Source organism: Aethalodelphis obliquidens, unplaced genomic scaffold (genome assembly GCF_003676395.1).
Source record: "Aethalodelphis obliquidens isolate GAN/ISIS:26980383/991018 unplaced genomic scaffold, ASM367639v1 scaffold11, whole genome shotgun sequence".
NCBI lineage: Eukaryota > Metazoa > Chordata > Mammalia > Artiodactyla > Delphinidae > Aethalodelphis > Aethalodelphis obliquidens.
In genome coordinates, this window is record NW_020837955.1 from 44,818,419 (window position 1) to 44,841,577 (window position 23,159).

At 57.4% G+C, this 23,159-nt stretch overlaps 1 protein-coding gene across 7 annotated transcripts in view; it reads left to right on the top strand.

Moving 5' to 3' along the window:
* Positions 1 to 15,737: 15,737 nt before the first annotated feature.
* The window catches only part of INPP5A (inositol polyphosphate-5-phosphatase A), a 177,994-nt gene continuing 170,572 nt past the window's right edge, over positions 15,738 to 23,159 (top strand). For 3 of the 7 annotated variants that reach the window (XM_027113026.1, XM_027113022.1, XM_027113027.1), the window contains exon 1: positions 15,740 to 16,067. In XM_027113026.1, the coding sequence (XP_026968827.1) occupies positions 15,993 to 16,067 (75 nt within the window). In that variant the 5' untranslated portion in view covers positions 15,740 to 15,992. Of the gene's footprint in view, positions 16,068 to 23,159 lie in introns of all 7 variants that reach the window. The other 4 variants (XM_027113021.1, XM_027113024.1, XM_027113028.1 and 1 more) reach the window with 3 other exon arrangements.

Sequence of the window (23,159 nt, forward strand, 5' to 3'; positions counted from 1 at the left end):
CCTCGAGCCACTCACGCGAGGCATCGACCTCAGGGTGGCCATTTCGGCCAGTGAAGGAACAGTGGCCCCCAGATGTGGCTCTGTGAGCAGACCCCGGAGGAGAGGGCTGTGCTCTGAGCCCCTTCCGCAGAAACTCTTTGGTTAACTTCTGAGACCCTGTAGGGGACTGACCCAAGGGCATGCTCACTGGGCCTCCTGCGGGCTGGCCCCCTCCGGGCCAGAAGGATGACCCCAGGGCGCAGGCCCCTTCCCCCTTCCCCCCACCCTCCCCCCACCCTCACGCACCTTCTGACCCAGCACTTTTGGAACCAGAGGCCTCGGTGACCGAGAAAGCCCCGATCCAAGCTCAGCCTCCGTACCTCCAATCCAGAGACCCTTCAGGGGTGAGCCCACTCGAAGGCCGGACTCTGGCCTGGCCCCAGAGCAGACCCGTCCCCATCCCGCCCACACGGGTCATCTCTGGTGCTAAAGCGGCATCCACGTGGTGGTGCAAGAAAGCGCTCGTGTGCCAGAGTGGACTTCTGGACTCAGAAGGAAAGAACCGGCAGCCTGGGGCAGGGCCACCTGCTTCCAGAAAGGGAGTGAGGGCCATGTGGCTGGCGGGGCTCACCGGAGCAGCAGCTCCCCGGGGCCGGCTGCTGTGACTTACCGAATACTAATAGGGAGAGCCCCTAGGTCGGGCTGCCAAAAAGGTACTCAGGCCACAGATGTTCAGTGCCACCCAGAGAGATGGCAGCTCCCGGGGAGCAAGAGACAGCATCACAATCACACCCGCGAGCTGTCCCAAAGCACAGCAGACACCCGAGGGCGGCATGGCTGGTGGCTGAGGTCGAGGCTGGCCCCCCGGTGGCGGGCTCACCTCTGACCCTACAGTGGGCGCTTTCAGACCTCCTGGTCCTTTGACACTCTAAAGGAAGAAAGCATGTCCGCACTTGCCTCCCACACCTTCTGGCAAAGACAAGGCTCTTCCTGCTGAAAAAGTAATTTGTGGCCTGAAAGAGGCTGCCAGCTGGTCCTCGCCTGCCGCCTCCTGATGTCCTCACGCCGGGCCGCAAGCGCGAGCAGTGCACGCGTCGGGTGACTGTCGAGCCCCCGCATCAGTCAGCCCCCCTCCCCAGCAGAGATCCCCTGGGTGCACAGGGGCCAGCTCTGCAGGGCGAAGGTCAGCGTCCACGCCGCACTGAGGGTCGCGAGGCGGCAGATCTGAGCTGCTGGGACGAGAACAAGTTTGTCCTGGGGCTCAGAGCTGCCCACGGTGTGGGCTGCGGCTGTCGCATGCTGGAGGCAGCCGTCTGCAAGTGTCCCACTTTCCTTCCACTCGCCGTCACGCACCTCACCAAGAGCATCGAATCTTCCTAGAGGTCGAGGGGAAAGCGGGAATTCTGCACCTGGTTTCTGGTGCTGTGGGCTGGTGCCCTGACAGGCCCGTCTTCCCAGGCGTCCTGCTCTCAGCCCCGTGCTCCGCAGCTGAGGCCTGGGGAATGGGGCCTGGCAGCACAGCCCCTGCTGGGCCACAGGATGAGCTGACTCTGAAACAGACGCTGCCCTGCAGGACCTGCCCCAGCATCGGGACCGAGGGAAACCAGCACCCCAGGCTGCCTCTGCCCTGTGCCACCAAAATGCCCTTAGTGCCTGGAGCCCAGGTCAGGACAGTAACCTGCCCACACCCTCCCTCAGGGGATCAAGGTGTGCGCAGGTGAGGTGCTGAGGGAACGTTTCAGGAGGGATGGGCATCTCTTGAGAGGGAGCTGGGTGGGTTCTGAGTCCGGCGTGGAGGAGATGGGGGAGGGGCCGGGGCCGGGGGGCAGGGTCGTGCCCACCTGCCCTCAAGCCTCGATGAGAAATTAAAAACCCACATTTACCTCTCTGCTCAAAGTAGGTGCCACCCTTTGAAAGGAGGCATCTGTTTTCAGGCGAAGAGAAGACTGACAAGGGGACAGGTGTGACGCTTATGCAGCCAAGATCAAGGTCTCGGCCAGGGCAGAGGGAGGCTGTGGGGGGGAAACAGGGCGGGAGGGGGCGGAGCCACCTGCCGTCGGGGCGCTGGGGGTCCCTGGTGGCGGCTGAGGGGGCGTCTGACATGGCCCTGGCACCTCTGCACGGCTAGCAGCTGCCACCAGGCGTCCCGCCCCCGGGTCCACCTGGCCCTGCCTCGCCGGCCAGACGTGCGCTGAGGACAGCTGAGCGCCGGGCCCCGGCCTCGACCGGGAGGAGGAGGGAAGAAGGGTGCTGGGCTCCTCTGGAGCTGGGCTTCTCCTGAAACTGTGGGGCAGGGTGGCCTTGCACAGCGGACCTGGAGAGCAGCAACGGCGCCGACCCGCTTAACAATTTGAACAGACTGGCCTTCCTGCTCCAAGGTATCGGCTGCGCTTTGGAAATTCCACTTGCGGACCAGAGCTCCAGGAGGGCTGGATTCCCTCCACTTCCATCGCCATCCCCGCCTCCTTCCTCCTCCCACCTCCCTCTCCTCCCCCTCCCCCCTTCCCCTTCCAGAATGTGGGAACCTCCCCCCACTTCTAGGCCTCCAGGGGGCCAGACAGAGTCCAGAGGCCTGGGGTTGGGGTGGGCATAAGAGGCTGAGACAGAGGAGACGCAGGGAAGTAGGAAAGCCCGGGAGGTGATGCACCTGGAGGCCCCCCAGTGAGCAGGGACCCTGTGTCCCGCCTCAGGACAGGGCCTGGGGCCCTGGAGCAAATGATGTCCAGGCCTCTGTGCTGCTCGAGGTGGGGCGGGGCAGGGGGCACTCAGGCAGAGAGCTGCTCTCCTTGGGGAGGTGAGAGACCAGCAGTCAGGCCCCAAACCGGGGGAAGCCCGGTGCCTGAGGCTGAAGACCCCGGCCTGGGGGTGAGCACCCCACGGTGGGCTCCCGCTGGCTCAGAGCCCCCCTGTGAGCACAGCCGAGTAGGAACCAGAGACAGGACCCTCAGCACTGACCTCTCTCTGCACACGGGCTAACGGGGGTCCTGAGACCTGGTGCTTCACGGCCTCACCAAGGTCTCCACTGGGGGAGGTACCACCCCAAGCCCTGCCGTCTGTGTCTAGGTGTCCAGCTCCATACACACCGGGCAGGACGTGGCCACCGGGGACCCTGCAGCAGTGGGGTGGGGGGCACAGAGAGGGAGAGGTAGCCAAGGGCGCAGGCACCTGGCGGCAGAGGAATGCAGGAAGGGTCCCCAGACCCCATCGGGGACTGTGGCCTGAGCCCTAGGGGCGGTCCTAGGGAAAGATCCGGCCACATGAGCCCCGCCGGCCAGCTCTGGGAGGGTCGGGCAGGGCCGTGCTCTCTTCTCGCCGTCCCGGGTGGTGGTGGGGCCCCGCTGGGCACGCCCGCCCTGGCCTCTGTCCAGCCCCTCACCGGGGAAGTCACTGCCCCTCGGCGCTTGCAGGGCCTGCCAGACCAGACTGCCTGCCTGCGTCCAGGACGCACCACACACGGAGCGGGGCTGGCGGCGGAGGCCTGGACGCACAGCTTGGCCAGCGGAGGACTCAGGCCTCTGGGCCCGCTGGCCAGGTCCTCGGCTCCAACACTCTAGGAGATGGAAATGTTCCTAAACCCGTTCACTTCACAGCTGCTTTTACTTCTAAGTCTGTGCTTAAAATAGCCTGGAGCGGCCGCTCTGGCTCCCCTTTTCCGCGGTTGAAAAGCGGTGCAGCCCGCGGGGAGCGCTTCTGTCACTGTGGCGCGTGCGCTGCAAGGCCTCTATCTGAAAGCCAGGTGAAGAGTTCGCTCCATAAACTTGCTCTTTGACTCAGACCAGAGGCCTGGCGGGGAGGAGGAGGCAGCACAAGGCCGTGCAGTGGGTGCGAAGGCTGCTTCCCCACGCGGTTGAGCTCAGAGCCAGGACCGCACCCAGCGGGCAGCCTGGTGCCCGGGCTAGAAGCTGGCTGGGCCCTCACCTCACCTGCCGGCCGTGGGCGCTTCTCAGCGGCTTTGCCGAGGTCGCACGGGGGCTGAGGGAGACGCCTGGAGGCCCCGCACACATCCGCTGGCCAGGACCGCGCTCCTGCGGGGATGTCCGAGGGCCTGCCATGTCTCCTCTTTCAGGGGAGGGCGGCGGTCTTCCCATCTACCTGCAAGAGTCAGGCTGCCTGCAGGGAGCCCCTGTGTCCCCCTCCAACCCTAGGGCTCACCTTCCTGCGTCTGGGGTTTGGAGGGGAGCCCAGCAGAGTTCCCTGGCCAGCCTGGATAAGGGCCCCTGGGTTCTGCAGGCGCAGGTGACAGGTAAGCTGTCCCCCGGGGGGCAACAGTGAGCACCCGCCCCAGCTGTGCTGGTCACAAGTAGCCCCTGGACGCCAAGGAGACTCCCCGGGTCTGGAAACGGGTGACACCCAAGGCCTAGTTAGAGCAGGTGCACGACACAAAGTGCGCATGCGGGGCACCTGTGAGGGTGCCCACCAACCACACAGCTGACACCCTGGACGCACTCCTCGGTGCTGGCACAGACGGTGCTCATCTGTGAGCAGGTTTCCTCGTGCGACTCTGACTCCGTCTCACGAAGGTTTTATTTCTGGTCTTGTGACTATTTCATGCCGAGCTTAATTAACGTCGGCCCTTTGCTTCTGCACAAAAACAGTTGCACGGCCCCTCGTCTGGCAGCCACTGCCCTGCCCCTCCTGTCCCTGGTTTTGGTCACAACAAGGAACTTCACAGTCATGCTGTCACTCAGGCCAGTGGGTGGGGACTTTGGCGCTGTGCCCCCGATTTGCACGAGAGGTCCCAGCGTGTTGAGGGTCACCGCTGAGAGCTCTGCCTGGGGTGGGGTCCCCTGAGAAGGGGGAACAAAGCTGACCATGGCGGACACCTGGCTGGACAGCGCGTCCTGGGTGCTGATGCGCTGGGGCTGCCAGGGGCGGCAGCAGCCTCCTGGCCTCAGGCTGTCTCTGCCCCTGAGGCTCCAGCTGTCCCAGGCTCCATTGGCCTGCCTGTCCCAGGCTCCTGCTCTGCGTCCTCGCAGGTGGCTTCTTCGGTGGCTTGGGGAAGTTGGCTGAGGCGGCTCCAGCCGGGGAGGTGAACCCCCCCGGACCCTGCACCCCCACGAAAGGACAAGCCCAGTCACTGGCACCAGCGGAACAGGGGAGGGGTCCCCGAGGAAAGGGACCTGGAAGAGTCTGAGGGGACGAGTGAAGGCCACGAGGGGGTAGGGGGCCCCCAGACAGTGGAAGGGGTGGTCCCGCCTTGGCTCAGCGCCCTCGGAAGCCGGAAGCCGTGCTGCTCAGGAGTCAGCCAGGAAGGGGAGGGGAGCGTCCCGGCTGGGAGGAGCCAGTGGGCTCTGAAGGATGAGGACAGCTGTGTCCAGAGGCTGGGTCCCTGTCCCTCCCTCCCAGGGTCAGCAGGAGAGCGGGGCCCTGTGGGCGCCCACGGTGTCAGGTTTACCTCTCCCCTAAGCACCCTTGGGGAGCTGGGAAGCATCTGTGCTCTGTGCCTTGAATGAGGACCTGGGTCGGAAAGTCCGGCCAGAGAAACACAGCGCTTTGCCCGGGACCAGGATGGTGGCCTTCTCTAAACCGTGCGTGTGGTTAGAAGTACAGCCAATCTCCTATCCCCGCAGGGTCAGTCTCTGAGCCCTGGGAAGAGCCCCACGCCGCCACCCAAGCAGCCCCAGCTGCCCCCCGGGAGTCTGTGTCCTCTCTGGGTGTGGCCCACTGTCCCACTCCGCACCCCCCCACCCCATGGCCCGCTCCCCTAGGCCTCCCCAGGGCACCGCTGGAGCGCCATCCCCTTCGCGGGTCAAGCACCGAGACCCCGAGGGAGCCCGGAGAAGCTGGCCTGGAGCCGTGAGGGGGACGGGACTGTGGTTCTCTGTTTCCCCGAAATTTCAGGGGCTCCTGTCTGGTTTGTTTCCTGGGCTCTGGCTGGGACAGGCGGAATCTGCAGCTTTAAGCAGGCTTTTAGTTTTGAATGAATCTTCTAACTAACAAGGCTGTTCGAGGAATTGATCCTGGACTCATTTTGGAGGTTGGAGGGTGAGGCTGCCGGCTGCCGGGCGGGTGGGTAATCGTACCCCCTGCAGCTCGGCTGTGAGCTTTGGGCGATGTCTCCTGCTGGCCCACGAGCGCCGGCGGAAGGTGGCTTCTGAGCCCAGCACGGCGACAGCAGAAGAAACCGCGCGGTGAGGTCGAGGCTTGAAGACCCAGGCCCCCAGCGCCGCCCTGCCCGGGCCAGCAGGACCTGCCAGGAAGGCTGTTCTTCTTAAAGAATTGCTGGAAATGGTTTATTATTCAAGGCAGGGCATTTAACATGTTCTGATAGGACAAGTTGTAAAGTAAATATGTCGTTGGCCTCATTTCAAAAAATAAACAGTTTAATTAAATCTATTTGTGGTTTGAAAAACTATCTGTCTTGCTTTTTCCATTCTCGGGGCTATCTTAATTTAGCTTTAAACAGCATTAACAGCGTCATTTCAAATCAGTTAATGGGATTCCCTGCCTGAAAAATCCAAGAGAATGTCTAATAAATAATCAAAGAGAGAAAACCAGAAGCGAGAGTTTGAACGTTTTAAATGTATGTTTAGATTAGTAGCATTGCTATTCACAGACCACACGAGTTGGACTATGTGATGGAAGACAGTCACATTCCTAATGACAATACAAAAGATGGAAATACCCAGGAATGAATTTAAAAAGTCTGCATGACATTAAAATTTTAAAAAGGAAATTACACCAGAGGATATATAAGAGCCCTTGCATTAATAGAAAGTCTTTTTTTTATATTAACACGTTTTAACTTTATATTTAAGAGGATAGTAAACACTTCCTACTAAATAAACAATGCATAGTATAATATTAGAACACTCTTAATATTACTAACAGTATATTTCTGTTTAATAGAGGAACAAACAACATAAATACATATAACAAGAAAGTGAAACATTTGGTTTTTACTAATTTTTCTTATTAGACTTGAATTTCCCTAAGATATGAACAAATGGTGAATTCGAGTAGCTCGTGTAACGCGCAAAGAGGTATTCCTAATTAATTATAATTTTACCCCAGACAGCCCTGCTTTTAGGAGTGAACCTGTTTCAATAAGATATTACCAGGTAGAAATAAGTAAATATTTTAAATAGAAGATTTGAAAACACGTGGCCTTTGTAACAGAGGTGAGGCCAGTGTCCGGGGTCACCCTAAAAGGACCACCCACATCAGGACACTGGAATTACCTTCAGCCACTAGGAGATGGGGCTTTGAGTTGTGACTTAATAACCATCCTCAAATGTGTGAAAAAGGCTTTCAGGGGTCCAGGAGACCAAACTTTTTTTTCCTTTTTTCTTTCTTCCTTCCTTCCTTCCTTTCTTTTTTTCTTTCTCTGTTTCTCTTTCTTTTCTTCTTTCTTTCTCTCTTTCCCTTTCTTTCTCTCTTCCTTCCTTCCTTCCTCCCTCCCTCCCGCCCTCCCTCCCTCCCTTCCTACTTTCCTTCCTTCCTCAGAAAAACTGGCTTTAAAATACAGTCCAGGTGACATTAGCCTGCATCCAAGAGCACACAGGGACGCACTTCCTTCACCGAAGGGCTGGTGGAGGTGCTTCTGTGTTTCCTACCATTTCCCTTAAAAACAGAGGAAATAATACAGCTGACAGTAAGTGATTTACGAGATCCACCAAAGCAAAGATGTAGTCTGTTGGCAAAAACGCATCACTGAGAAGTTCATTTTAATAGAGAGACATATGTAATGCACATAAGTAGTGAGATTTAATTTTGAGCAGGCCCCTACTCAAAATAATGTCAACATTTAACAGAATGGTATCTTCTCATTAAACCATTTCCACTTAGTGGACCCTTTATTCCTGTGTTTACCTGCTCCTTCACCATCCATTCACTTCCACGCAGGGCTGAGTCTCCACATCAACAGATAAAACCAACAGGATCCTTTCTATACAGACCTCAGGAAAGAGGGGGAAGGAAGAGACGTGTGCTCACAAACTGCTGTTGATTAAGGGCTAGGATATTGCGGAGGGTTTTTTCTTGTAAAATAAAGTTCGGGTATTTTTGAATTCTTCTGAAGATTCGAGCAAGGGACAATGGAGACGGATCTTCTTAAAGCCGATTTGATAAATACAAAGTTGCAAAATAGAAATGACAGCTGAGTTGAGGATCCTTGAAAAATGGAGGCTGTGGGTTGCCCGTGCGAGCAATGCTGATTATTGAAGCAAGAGCTGGTACTTCCTCAAACGCCGGTCGGCGGGAGGAACACCAGCTTCTCGCTCGAGCCTCAAGAGCAGCTGAGACACGTCGGGAGCCTCGACAGCTTTAGAAGAGCAGCGCCAACTCAGAGACAGGTTCTCCTTGTACGATATCCCTGACTTTGTTTCAGTTATCATTTGGGACTCAACAATCCGGGAACCAATTTGTCCTTTTGGCTACAAAGGATTAACCTCTGGCCGGGTGGTCCCTGGGCAGGGCTGGCCCACCGTGGACAGCCCCATGCGGAAATGTGAGCACTTGCCAGCCGGAATCACGGAAATGCCAGCATTTCTGCCTGCACGATATTATGTAAATAATCTGGTCCCGTCAGCAATCTGTCTCGCCAAAGGAGAGGAGTCGCGCACCTTCGCCAGAGCAGCAGGCCTCGCGTGTGCTCGGAGGCGGCTCATTGCAGAGGCTGCTGAGACGTTGCCACGAGGACCCCAAATTCACTCTAATTTCCTCCAAAGGCGAGTGACGGTCTCACCCCCTGGTAGGGCCGCAGGGAAGGTCAGGATCGGTCAGTGCTCTCCGGGCGAGTGGCCGAGGGGTCCAGGCTGCAAGGCCCAGGCCGGGCATGTTGCCTCAAACCTTAGGAAAATTTTGGGGACGATTATGGTGCCACTAATTTTATGGAGCGGATTAAGAACAAACCAAAAAGAGGAGCTAGAGAGGACCTCTGAAGGCAGGACAGGCGTCCTGCAGACCGAGCATCAGGCGTGCTGGTGAGGGCTCGCTCTCCAAGAGCCAGCTTCCTCAACGTCCAGGGTCTGCAGAGTGCGTCCTGGGACGCTGGAGCCCCAGTCTCCCTGGTTAGCGATTCCCTTCCGTGGAGGTTCTGCTTCAGCTGGTGGAGCAGGCCATGAGGTGCGAGGTCCAGGCCCGGGCTCTCAGCCTCTCATCCTTGCGGCCCCTCCCTCGCGGGCGCCCTCCCCGTGTGGGTGAGGAGGAAGCCCTGCTCCCAGCCAGGGGCTGCTGCTCTGCAGGCTCCGGACGGAGAGCAGCCTCTGGCTATTATGTTTTGAGACTCATGACACTGGGAGTGCGTTTTCTAAGGATGAAAGCGCAGGTCTGAACGGGGGCTGTTTTCTCAGGAGCTGTCACAATTAAAGCTCCACATCGCTTATCTGAAACCCTTGGGGCCAGATATAATTTAGGAACCAGATTTTAGAAAGGTGATGGTCTACGCGCCCCACGTATCACGTACCACAAACAACGGGATGGGGGAACCCACATCTGAGCCCATATCCAAGCGTCTCAACCTATGGGAAACAATACAGATGGATTCTCAGGCTGAGCAGGGCATGAAGACTGTTTTGCTGTATTTCCCAGGTTATGACTTTCCAGGTTATGCCAATAAACAAATTAAAAAACAAGTTCCCAATTTTAGAGGATTCGGGTTTATGTTATTGTGCATAAGAAATTGTAGATGTACATAATCGTGATGATCAATTCATTTTCCTTTTCAAACATTTTAGATTCACCTTATTGAGGTATGATTTTCTTACCTAAAATGCACCTTTGTTCAGTGGACATTTCCGTGAGTTTTGACAAACGTATACACCATGTAATACCACTACAATCGAGATCAGGAATGTTTCCTTCTCTCCAAAAAGTTCCTTCCTGTGCCCCTTGCACAAAATCCACCCGGGCCCAGCAACCACTGATCCATTTTCTGTCACTGGAGAGAGAGTTACCTTCTTCAGAAATTATGTAAATGTTGTCACCCCTTTGTGTGCGTTTGTGTCTGGTGTTCCTGAGCCTGTCTTATGTCGTTTCTGTTACTGAATAACAGAATAATAGAACAATAATAATAATAGTCCATTGTGTGCAGACTCCAGGATTCTTATTCTGGCCATTTTCTTGATGGACGTTGGAGTGTAAAAAGGGTTGCTCTTTTCATTTTATTAACGGTGTTTCTCAAAGAACAGAGTTTAAAAATTTCGATAAAGTGCAATGTTTTTCTTTTTCATTTATGAACAGTGCTTTTGGTGTCTTCTCTAAGAAATCCTCACTTGCTCCAAGTCTCAAAAATGTCCTCATGTGCTCCTAGAAGTGTCATAACTTTAGCTTTTGTGTTTGTGATCCAGTTTTAGGTTAATTTTGGTATCGTGTGCGTCAAGGTTTATTTTGTCTCATATGGATGTCCAGTTGATCCCAGCACTATCCACTGAAAAGACTATTCTTTTCCCATTGAATTAGCACCTTTGTCTAAATCGATGACCACGTAAATGTGGGTTCTCTGTTCTGCGCCATTTATTTACGTGTCTGTCCTCATGCCAACAGAACTGTCTTCATTTCTGTAGCTTCATGGTAAGTCTTGAATCAAGCAGTGTAAGTACCCAAACTTTGTTCTTTTTCAAAACTCTTCTATGTATTTTACATTTCCATATATATTTTAGAATCAACCTGTTAATTTCTAAAAAAGAATTCAAACAAAAAAAGCCTTCTGAGATTAGATTGGGGTTGAATGAAGTCTATGCATCAATTGAGGAGAACTGACACTTTAGTATCTCTGAACCTTTCAACCTACAAACATGGCGTATCTCCCCATTTACTTAGGTCTTCTTTAATTTTAATCCTCCATGTTTTGTAGGTTTCTTGTACATCTTTTGTTACATTTATTCCTACACATTTAAATTTTCACGTTACTGTAAATGGAAATGATTTAAAATTTTATTTTTCTAGTGTTCATTTCTGATATATAGCCATATAGTTGATTTCGGAATATTAACTTGTATTCCATGACCTTGTTAAATTCACTTATTCAGTGACATTTTTTGTAGATTGCTTAGGCTTTCCTACGTAGATGATCACGCTGCCTGAAAGCAAAGGCAGTTTTACTTCTTCCTTACCAATCTGTATGACCTTCATTTCTTTTCCTTATTTTATTGTACAGACAGCTCTTTCGTTCATGTTGAACAGAAGGGGTGAGAGTGGCCACTCCTGCCTTGTTCCAAGACTCAGGGAGCAAGTGTTCAGTCTGTCAGCACTAAATACGATGTTAGCTGTGAACTCTTCCCAGATGCACTTTATCAGATTTAGGAAGTTCCCTTTATTTTTAGTGTGTGGAGAGTTTTTATCCTAAAAAGGATGTTCCATTTTGTCAAATACCTTTTCTGAATTCCTTGACCTCATCACGCAAAACTGGAAACGACCTCAACTTACAACACTAGGGTGTCACTGGTCAGGTGAATGGCAAAGTAAATACTTCACATTAATAACATATAGGGAGAGTTTTCAGTGGTGCCGAGTGTGCAGGAGGGTCAGAGCGCTGGGGATGGGGCTGAGTGCTACGGAGATGGTGAGATGCTGGGGATGTGTTGTGAAGTCCTGAGGGGCTGCTTCCCCTTGTCACACTCTGTGTACAACTCTCTTGTTTCAAACATCCTACGGTGAGCGTTTGGCTTCCACGAGGAAACGTCCAGTAAGCTGGCAGGGCAGCACCTCAGCGAGTGCCTGCGCACGTGTTCCCTGCCTGCTCTCCTGCGGGAACCTCGGGCTTCCTGTGGACCTTTGCCGTCTTAGCCATGGTGTCCAGAATAGCACACAGCACAGAGAAGGTGCTCGATAAATGTCAGCTGAAGGAATACATGAATGAATGGCTGGATGGAGGTGAAGGCCGCGTGATGCTGCTGGGGACCAGCTGGGCCTGGAGTCCTGGCCCCGTACCAGTTGGCATGTGAAGCTGGACAGCTTTTTAATCTTGAAGGCTTGGTTTTCTTATCTATAAAACAGGGATACACACCTCTTAAGACTGCTGTGAGGCCCAGAAATAAGAACTGCAAAGCACCTCGCACACATCCGGTGCTTGCGAAGCGATAGAATCACTAAGCTGGTTAATGAGGAGCAGCCAGAGAATTCAGAGGGAAAGAAGCCTCACTGGCTCGGATGAATTTGAGGCCGGGGAGTAAAATTCCCATTACTTTGCTAATGGCAAAAAATACCTCTGGCTAAAGAACCGAGTCCAGCCCCTCAAAAAGAGGACAGAGCCCTAGATTCCTTGCACTGTGCGTCCAGCCAGCCTGTCTGCCTGCAGAAAATTAGCTTGAGTGAGTCAGTTAACCTAGTGTTTTTACATACAACAGAATAAGGTTGACCCACCCTGCAGGAGTATTGAAGATCGATTATTCAATGATTGAAGCACATCGTGCAGCTACAAAGTACCATCTATCTATCCATCCATCTGTCTCTCTGTCCATCTGAAGAAGAAGAACTCTTTTTTTTAAAATTTTTATAAATTTATATATTTAATTTAGTTTTGGCTGTGTTGGGTCTTTGTAGTTGTGGCTCGCAGGCTCTAGAGCGCAGGCTCAGTGGCCATGGCTCACGGGCTCAGTTGCTCCGCGGCATGTGGGATCTTCCCGGACCAGGGCACGAACCTGTGTCCCCTGCATCGGCAGGCGAACTCAGCCACTGCGCCACCAGGGAAGCCCCTGAGGGAGGATAACTTTTAAGCCTGTGGAGGAGGAATCCCAGCTGTAAACCTCTCAACCATCGGCTAATCTGAATCCATAGATAAATTGGTTACTATCTTAAACGAAGTAAACATGTGATACACTTAGTGGCTAACATACTGTCCTTTTTTAAAAAAAAAAGCTTACAGCATATTGCTGTTTAATCAAAGAATTGGGTCAGCCTCCCTCCTGGGAGCCCAGAGGGTGTCTGGCTGAGCGGGCCGGGTCGCAGTGGGCTGGCTCCCCTGAGGAGCCCCTGCCGCAGCCCGGGCTGCCTCCACCTACCCTCCGCCGCCCTCGAACACTGAGGGGCTAAGCCAGGCCTCTCCTGGGCCAGGAAAGCAGCCTTTGCAGAACGTCTTCTTTCTCCTCCTCTTGCTTCTTCTTACTACGATTGCAAAGGTAACAGACATGGAACAGTGTTCCAAAGGTAAGAAGGGAGTCAAGCAAAAATGATTTTAGGAACGTGGCTTCTAACACAGGTGGTCAATGTTCCACATCTCTGAAAGTTGGAAAGCCCTGGCCCCGGGCATGGTGATGGCTTCGGCGTGTCATCGATTCCTGTGATACATACTCACGGAGTGTTTCTCTGTGACGGGCTGTGCCCAGGCGGTGGGGGAGGGGAGGCAGTCAACAGGCAGAGGGGAAAGGAGAGCCTGGCTTCCATGGTGAGATGGGTGATGTGAGGGGGATGCATGGGGTGCGCTGGGGGCGCTCAGAGGGGTCTGATGGAGGAAGGGGCATTGGACAAGCCTGAGCAGAAGAGGCCAGTCAAGTCACCTCTGGGGCACAGAGACGAACACGGTTGCCATGGCCTTGACACGGCCGCGGGCCCACGAGGCAGCGCGAAATCAGGGGTGTGCGGCCACCCGCTGGGTTCGAGGTGGCTCTGCCCTCAGGGGTGTGCGGCGGTCGGGCACATGGCTGAACCAGGAGACAGCGATCACGGTGAGCACGGCCCCAGTGGGCTGCGTGCACAAAGAGGCGCGGTCTGAGGGCCTGGAGGGGAGGGGCCACGGGTCCCGGGGCAAAGGCTGGTTGACTTTAAGGAGTGGGTTAGCAGCAAAGGGAGTGGAGACATGGGAGAAAATGGTGGATGATGGAACCACGCAGAGGGGGTGGCCAGACGGAGGAGGCCCAGCTGCTGGGGGGCCTCAGACTGCAAATGTTCCCCTGTGAAGGGTAAGGGCATCCCTGGGCAGGGAGGACCCGCTGGCGGCTGGGAGAGGGGGGAAGGGGCGCCATCTTGGAGCGAGGGGGCACATGTGCAGAGGCCAGGAGCTCCGGTGCTCAGCGCAGACACCCCCTGGGACCTGAGCTAGGGCCGTGGGGCTGGAGTTTCTCTAGTTAATTTTCTCTAATTTAGGTGCAGTCTCAGAGTGAGAGTGTGTGTGTGTGTGTGTGTGTGTGTGTGTGTGCGCGTGTGCGTGCGTGCCAGCGCATGTGTACCTATGTGCCGGTGTGCACGTGGGCAGTGGTGTTTCTGGGCCACAGAGGGCTGGGGAGGGAGTAAGAAAACAGCTCGAGGGGAGGGGAGGGGAGGAGGCGAAGCCATTTCCTAGGAAATAGGTCCCAGGCATCAGTGAGGCCCTTGCATTTGGCTTCTGCTAAGGGCATCCCTGGCATGTGCTGCTTTTGTAAAAAAGTAAAACGAGAGATGCTGTGTCAGTCAGCTCGTGCTGCCGTAACAGACTGGGCAACCTAAACAACAGGTTTATTTCTTACAGTTCTGGAGGCTAGAATCGGGGGCGCTGTTCCAAAGGGTTCTGTGTTTGGTTTGTGGATTGCCACCTTCCTGCTGTGTGTTCCCATGACCTCTTCTCTGTCCTCTGTTCAGGGTGGGAGGCTGTGGGTGAGGGACAGCAGGTGCTCTGTGGTCTTTCCTTATAGAGAGGCCAACACTGTTGGAAGAGGGCCCCACCCTTAAGACCCCATTTATCCTGAATTAGCCCCCAGGAGGCCCCGTCCCCACAGGCAGCCACACTAGGGGTTGGGCTTCAATCTACGAATTCTGGGGACACATTCAGTCCACAGCCGACAGCTGCTGCATGGACGGGACAGTGGTTTTAAGTGAAATGGGTTCAAGTTGTCAGGCTGAGCGGTCGCTGTAGGCAGGAGGGGATGCCTTCCCTACAGGGCCCGCAGCCCAGGGCCTGCGCCCCAGGCCCTGACAGGTGGTGGTGTCGCCTGCCCTAAGGGAGCAGCGCGCACATCTCTCGTCTCCCCTCGGACACTGTCCAAACCGGCGCCGTGGAAAGGCGGCCGCGCGGCCGAGATGCGCCTTCAGAGCCTTGAGAACCGTCCTGGATACGCGGTCACCGTCACCTGCAAAGACCGGGTGGACAGAACCTCGTGCCACCGTTAGTGTTGGCGGCTACTTGTCATTTTTCACTGCACTGTCCGCGCGTCTCCCGTCACCAGTGGCCATTTCATTTCCGCGGACGGCCTGGCGCGGAGGGTGGGCTGGGGAGACCCCACCGACCCCAGCGCGCCTGCTGCCTTCAGCCGTCCGGTCCGGCGGCCCGGCCTCGCCGCCCTCCTCTCCGTGGGTCCGGCGCAGTCCGCACAGAGCCACGTGCTCCCACCGCAACCCCTGCCCGGGAGCAAGGGGGTCGCGCCCGGTCGAGCCCGGAGCAGCGCGCGGCCCCTTTAAGAAGCGCCGTCGAAGCAGGGCCATGACGTCATGGGGTGCGGGAGGAGTCAGTGCGCCGCCGCGGCGTGGGGTAAGGCGGGGCGGTCGCTGACTGACAGGAGCGTGGCTGCGAGCGCCGAGGCCTTCGCAGGAGCGCCCCGCGCAGGCCCCACCCCTCAGGCCCTGCCTCGATTCCACACCCCGCCCCTCCCACACCCTCTCCGCCTTCCCCGCAGTCCCCGCCCCTGCAGTCTCACCCCGCCCACATGCCCCTCCCCTCCCCAAGTCCCCGCCCCGCCCCGCCCCTCACATCCCTGTTCCGCCCCCTCAGGCCCCGCCCTGCCTCTCGTATCCCCGTCCCACCTCCCGCAGGCCCCGCCCCCGAATCCTGCCACGCCCCCTGGCGGTCCCGCCCCACCCCCGCGCTCGCCCCGCCCCCGGCCCGGGCGGGCCTCGTCTCAGCTATCGGCAGCGGCGGCGCTGCGGGAGCTCCGGCGGCCGCGATCCTAATGGCTGCGCGCGGGCCGCGCTGAGCGCGGGCGGAGAGCGACGGGCGTGGGGCTGCGGAGAGCGAGAGCGAGCGCGGCCGGACCCTGGCCAGGCCCCGCCCGACCGGCCGAGCCCGCGATGCGCCCCGGGGTCTCCCCCCGGCGCAGCTGACGCCGCGGCCCGCGGAGACCCCGGCCGGTCGGCCCCGAAGAGCGGCCACCCCGGCCCAGGCCGCGATGGCGGGGAAGGCAGCCGCCCCGGGCACCGCGGTGCTGCTGGTCACGGCCAACGTGGGCTCGCTCTTCGACGACGTAAGTGCGGCGCCGGACGCGGCACCCTGGACCCCGGACCCTGAGCCCCGGGACCCCGGACCCCTGTCCTGAAGTCCGAAATCCCGGGACCCAGACACTGACCCCAGAGCCCCGGGACCCCGGACTCGGGCCTGAAGCCTGGGACCCTGGGACCCTGGGACCCAGACACTGAGTCCTGAGCCCTGGGACCCTGGAACCAAGACACTGAAACTTGAGCCCTGGACCCAGGACCCCAGCCCTGAACCCTGGCCCTGGGCGCTGGAATCCTGGTCTCCTGGTCCAGCCTTCACACTCCATAGGTTGAACCCGGAGCCCAGTCCCTGAACCCAGGTCCCTAAACACCAGTCCTAATCCCTGTCCAAGGTCCCCAAATCCTGGCCCCCGAGCCCTAGTCCGAGGGCCCCATACCCTGAACCTGGTCCCAACCCTGGTACAGAATTTTGTCCCCAGAAGCTCAGCCCTGAATCCTGGTCCCCAAACCGTAGCCCGTGTCTCCCGAGCCCCAGCCCCTGATTTCTGGCCTGTGACTCCCGACCCGGCCCTCCGTGGCCCTCGCCCCTGCCCGTCTGCTTGCTTTGTCTGCAGAGCTGTCTGTGGCTGCTCGGAGGTGTAGGCACCCTCGTTTTACCTTGTAACTTAGTAGCTCTCTAGTTCTCAAACAAGGGGTTTCTGTTGAAAGCCCTGGAGGACTTTATGTTTCTTGTCTGTTAAAGAGAAAGATGCAAGAAGCTTTTCAAGGCCAGAGAAAAGGATGCTGACTGCCCAAGGCCTTTACCTTCTGAGACCTCCCACCCAGGCACCCGAGGCCTTTGGGAGAAGAGTCTGCCAAGGCCCGGCGCTCCCCCGGCTCCCGAGGCAGGCGGAGGCTGACCCAGTTCGGCGTTGCAGCCACGGTGCCACCCCGCTGTTGGTACTTATACTGCCAACCCAAATAAAGCAGAATGTGGCTGCAAGTGGCGTGCTTGTTTAAGAAAAAAAGGGTGATGGCCCAGATGGAGCCTGAGGCGGCCTCGCACTGCCCGCCCCCTCCTCCCGCAGCTCCTCCCGCGGTGAGGGTGTGGCCACTGACCACGCAGACCACTGGTGCAAACATGACTTGCATCCCTGCCTCTTCCGAGCCTCCCTTTGCAGGCAGCGAGCATGGGTGGGATGTTTCTGTAGGCTAAGTTCATGTACAGGCGAGGTGTGATTTTATTAATCAAAGGTAGGCGCTGTTTTTGTGTTTTTCTTATTTTAACTTCCAAGCGCCATGTATTATGCTTCCCTGCTGGAGATGAACTGCGGGCCCTCTGACTTGGGCACAGACGGGACAACTTTATCTAGTTTCGCGATCGATCATTTTCTACAGAAGTGCCCGGTATGGGCTTTAGCATTCTATTCTCGGCTTTGCAGTAACATCCACGCTAACATGGTTTTACTCAGATGATTCAGATCCGTTAGCTGTGGCTTCAAAGCCTCAGAAATGTCAGGAAAATTAAGCACGGTGGGGGCATTTCAGTCTCAAAGGGAGAAGAATTTTGCTGTGCAAACATTCTTTCCAGTAATCTTTGATTCCAAGTTAGAGCATTTTTGTTGTGTTCCGACTGTATACACACACTTCTCTCTGTGGACATTAAAGTGGATCCCTTAATTTACTTTTGTTTAGCAACCGGTTCTCTCTGAGTCTTCGTTTTTCTTAAAGGCTGTATGGAGTTTTGCATCTTGTTTGTATCGGGAAGGAACCTTTGTTTTGGTAAGCAGTGGGTGGCTTCTGACTTAAGGGCCAGTAGAGACATATCTGTCCTCACCCACAGCTTTCTTAATGTGTGCAGCTTGGTCTGGGGCCGCTCTTCCCCAGTGGCCTGGAAAAGCAGGGGTGGGTGCTAACCAGTCCCCTGTAGCATGGCCGGTGAGAGCAGCCGATTCTCGAGTGAAGGACATTTTAGCTCCTTGGTTTATAGTAGGTTTCAGAAGAGCTGCTTGGTGACTCTGTCTTTGTGTGGCATGTGCCCCTGTTGACCCACTGTGCAGACGGTGGCCCGGCCTGGGCAGGGATTTGTTCTTGCCCAGTTTCATCGTCTGGAAACCAAGCTCCACTGTGTGGCCAGGCCTCACAGTGTGTGGCATCGGCCTCTTCCTGGAGGGTGCGGGCCAAGGAGGAGGGGTCTGAGTTAGAACCAGGCCCTGCTGGGAAGGGCGGGCACTGTTGCCTTTCGTGCTCAAGTGACGGGTGATGCGTATCTGCTTCCGTAGTTTCGTGGTCTCCCCTCACTACCTCTTCTTCATCCAGAGGCGATCCCGTTAACGCTCTGGATGTGGACTTTCACCATGGTTTGGCCCTGACGTCCTGAGACCCCCAGGGCGTCTCGTCTGGCGGGCAGCTCTTTCCTCATCTGCCCGCCCGGCTTGCTTGGGTCTGGGACAGTGCGGCTACCTTAGTCCCCACACAGGGCCCTCGGGTCGCTCCTCACCCTGTGATGTGACACACGAGGGGGTGGTCACCGTCCAGAGTACATTGGTTCTCAAACTTTTACCCCTTACACCCTTAGAAATTTTGGAGAGCCCCACAGAGTCCTTGGTCTCGTCGGTCATAACCACCAGTGTCTGCCAGGTCAGTGGGTGGACCCTGAGGCAAGTGGAAACTGAGACAGTTTCAGTAGCTCTCAGAGGGTGATGTCATCGCATGTCACAGCCCCGGAAAGCTCCACCGTTCGTGCTTGAGACGGCGGGATGGAAAGCGAGCCACGGTGCTGCACTGTTGAGGGCATAGCCGTGACCTGCCGAAGCCCTGACCTCCAGGGCCCCTGTCTGAGCTGGGGCCCGTCCTGAGCCTGCGGGGAGGGGCCTGGCCTGGCTGGGCTGCCTGGGCCTGTTCCAGGGGGCCCCCAGAGAGCCCGGAGCTCTTCCCGGCAGTCCCCAGTCGGGCTGTGCTGCCACCCCCCACCCCGTCGCTGGCAAGGGGTGGCTAGGCTTGCATACCTAATTGCTTTGCTCGAGATGGCTGGATTTTTGACAAGGGAGGTTTCTAGCTTTTGGTTCTTTACGTGGTTTTGTTGTCGTTGTTGTTTTGCTAGAAGTGAACTGAGAAGGTGGATTCTTGCAGGCTGTCGTTTCAGAACTCAGTCCCACCCTTACATGGTAAGACTGTTTCTTGGGAAAGAGACGTAGCCAAGCGGTAGGATTCTGAGAGCACAGCTCGCTCTTGGGTGTCTGCCTGGAGGGCCGTTGTCCTGCTGCGTATTCGGAGCTGAACGTCAGTTTGGAGCTGGTTCCCTTTTTGCCGGGCCAGCTCCTGAGCAGCCCCTCTTTCCGCCTGGACCTGGGGACGGCAGCTCGCTGCGCATGTGGCTCTGTGTCGGGGGTCCGCGAGCCCCTCCCCTGGGCTGGGCACCTCGGGCACTTGTCCTCTGTCTCCCCCGCCCCAGCCCCGTGTGTGTGTAGGGCCTCCGCCGTCCATCCCGGGGTGCAGGGGGCCCGCTGGGGCCTCATCGGGGCCAGCCTCGGGTCCGGGCCTTCTCACTTGCTCTAATGGTGTGGATCCCTCCACTTCTTTGAGGAATTTCGTTTGGTGACGGCTTCACTGAGGCGTCACTCGCACGCACGGACTTCACCGTGTAAAGCGTACGACTCAGTGGTTTTTAGTGTGTGCTCAGAGCTGTGCTACTGTCACCGCAGTCAGTTGTAGAATTTGTTTTGTACCTGAAAAAGGAACTCCGTATGCCATAGCCGCGCCCCCCCCCCGCCCAATTCCCTCCATCTCCCCTGAAACCCCCACAGCCCCTGATGATCACCAGTCTGCTTCCTGTCTCTGTGCATCTGCCTGTCCTGGATGTTTCACGTAAGCGGAGTCATGCACGCGGGCTCTGCATCTGGTACCGTGTTTTCAGAGCTCAGCACGTCACTCCTGTTGGTGGCTGAGCACCGTCCCACTGTACGGCTGTGCCCTGCTGTGTATCCAGCGCCAGGTGATGGGTATTTGGGCAGCCTGCACCTCTGGGCTGCTGTGGACGTTTACTTACAAGTCTTCGTGTGGACGTGTTTTGCTTCTCCTGGGCACATTCCTGGGGTGGGGACTGCTGGGTCTGCGGTGACTCGTGTTTAACCTCTTGAGGAGCTGCCCACTGTTTCCCCGTGTCGGCCCCGTCCTGCGTTCCCACCAGCGGCGCACGAGGGTTCCGATTCCTCCACGTGCTCCGGTGCCAGGTGTTAGCTGTCTTTTCTCGAAGACTTGCATTGGGCCCCCCACCTCCCGGCCTCCTGGGGAGTTAGTTTCTCTAGTCTCAGGTCTTTCACTAGCATCTCTTATGTGGATGCCCAGGACACAGGGAGGAGACCCAGACCCAGTGAGGACCGCCTCCCTCCTCCTGCCTTTGCCTGGGAAGGTCCAGCGCTTTCGGCCAGTGCCGTGAAGCAGGGGCCGGTTCTCGTCAAAGACATGGGGTTTTCCAAATTTCGAATTTTGGAGGCGGTTCCTCTGCTGTCCATGCAGCCCCTGAAGCCCCCAGGGGCTCTGCTGTGCTGGGGCAGGGGTGGGGCTGAGCGGTCCAGGCCTCTTCGCAGGCCCCTTTCTGGGCTCTCCCGGCCCCTGTCCCGTGGGGATGGCCGCGGGGGCATGGCCGCGGGGAGGTGTCTCCACATTCTTCTGGCATTACTGCCTCTGACCTGAGATCTCAGTGTCCTTTCTCTGTGGGAACTTGGTCTCTTTGCCCCAGCTGGGGCCTCTCCGTAGATGGGGGCCTGCCCGTCCCGTCCCCAGGGTGGCGGGGTCGGAGGAGTCGGTGGGCTCACACCGGTGGTGTCTCAGAACTGCTTCCTCCACGCTGGGAGGCTGCGCCTGCGCCCCGCACGCCTCCGCCCAGCCCCCACCCAGCCCCGACGAGCTCCTGTCAGGCCTGCCTTGGACGCGGCTGGAATTTAAACCGACGTGCGGTCACCCGTCTGGGGCCATGCCTGCCTCGTGGTCCCTCCTGCCCTCGTCCCCGATCTCTGCCGGCCCTGGATCGGCCGCGAGAGCGCGCTTTCATCTGCAGCGCTTCCCGCTTTTACTGGCTCTGGAGATGCTGAGGGAGGGTTTAGGTTACTGGTGGGGGAGGTACTTCTTAGGTTTGAAGTCCTAAATGCTTTGCGTGTCCTGAGTCCAGAGGAGTGAGCACTGCCGGGGGACCTGCTGGACAGCCCTGGAGGATGCTGACACGGGGCGCATTCACGTCCACTGCCTCTCAGCCTGCGCCACTCCGCGAGCTCACGCTCTGGGCCCACGTCGTGAACTCCGTCAGCACGTGGACTGCGTGCCCTTCTGGGAGTGAGCGGGCAGGGGAGGAGGGGCCGGCGCTGCTGCTCTGGGGTTGTCTCTGGTGGGAGTCTCTTTCTGGGGAGAGAGGCCCCTGCTGGGGGTGATGCCATGTGTGTCGGGTCTGATTCGGAAGTTACAGGACTCGGACCAGGCCTGCCTGCCCGCAGCTTGCCCTTGTTTAAAGAGCCCCGTTTGACCCGAAGGGAGGGATGCGGAAGCCGGGGAGGCTGCCTGGGGGAGGGGGCAGGGCTTGCTAAGGGACTAGGGTGGGGTGCCTCCTTAAATGTTGACCTCCTCAGTGTTTGCCCCGGCGGGCGGGCGGGCGGGCGGGCGGGAGCATCTCCTGTTGGGAGGTGAGCTTGGTCCAGGAATGGGGTCCAGTAGGTGGGGGTCGGCACAGGGCCAGGAGGCTAGTCAGAAAGGCAACGAAGGGTCTGAGCGGAGTCTCGGTCACCTGTCTGTTGTCACTTCTCGGGATGCGGCCCTGCTCTCCCTGTGTTTATACGGGGGGGCGGGGGAGGGGGACCCTTCTGATGTGAGTGAGCTGAAGGAGGATGATCGTGGGCCCGGGGAGGAGAGGAGTGGAGAGAATGTGGCGAGTGGCCCAGGTGGACACGGACGTGACTTTCGGGTTCTCTCTTTTGTTGCTGCTTCGGGTAATCGGGGCACACGGGACTCTCCTGTCTGAGCCTGAGAAGTGTCCAGACGTGAGCTCCTCTGCAGGCTGGGGCTGGGCAGGTCCACTCCCAGCGTGGCTCTGAGCTCGTCGGAGAGCTCATCCTGACGAAGGTACCGCCGAGAATGCCGTCGGGTCTCGTCTCTGGTGGTGAGCGAGGGTGAAGCAGCAGCTCGTCTGGGATGTCTGGAGTGTGGGACCAGCACAGGGCCACCACCCAGCCGTGTGACTCCAGAGTTGGAGCGGGCGGGGTAGCCTGTGGGAGCCCCGTCCCTGTGCGTCTGGGGAAGGCCGGGCACACGTGGGCCTCTGTTTGGGAGCATCCAGGCCCTTGTTTAGTCATGGTCCCTGCGTCTGCTTGGCCTCTGGTGATTAGACCTGTTTTCTAAAACTTAAATTTTGAGTTTACAAGGTTTGTTTTGGGAGATGGATGTGGCCCTGGGACAGGGCATCCCCTTGGATCTGCTGCACTGCGGGGGGCGGGGAACAGTGTGGAGGGCTCACGGCTCCGTCGTGGGAGGAGGTGAGCAGGGTGAGTGAGGTCCGTGGAGGCATGGCGTGCGCCATGCACACCTGAGCTGAGATGCCCCGGGAGGCGGCTCAGCCTGCACAGCTGTCGGCATCTGAGGATCTGGGGCAGGTCAGGGAGGGACCAGCCTTGTGCCACGGCTGGTCTTGGTGCTCTCACACAGCAGGGAGTTCCCCGGCTGACGGTGTGCCTTGACCATCAGGGAAGCACGCTGGTGCCGACCAGGCTCAGGAGTTCTGGGTTTCCCTTGAGTAAGAATAAGCCAACTCCATTTCTGGAAACATGGCTGTGGGGTCATGATGGGTCATCGTGACCTTAGGCCCTTTTTTCCTGGTCCTTTGCTGAGCAGAACGCCCCGAGCTCTGGCCCCGTCTGAACTACCCAGGACACCTCTTGGGTCTCCGGCACTGCAGAGCCCACGCTGAGTCTTCCTCCCTCTTCGTGCGCATCCTGGCCCGGTCACTCATGTCGTGCTGGCCTTCCCGGCTCGTCCGACCTGCGAGCACGGGAGCTGGTGTCTGGAGCCGCATCCTGGAGGTCGGGGGCCCCCGTGTCCCCCCTCGGCAGAGTCTGGCCACAGCCCTGCTTTCAAGACAGCCCTCAGACAGCCTCCTT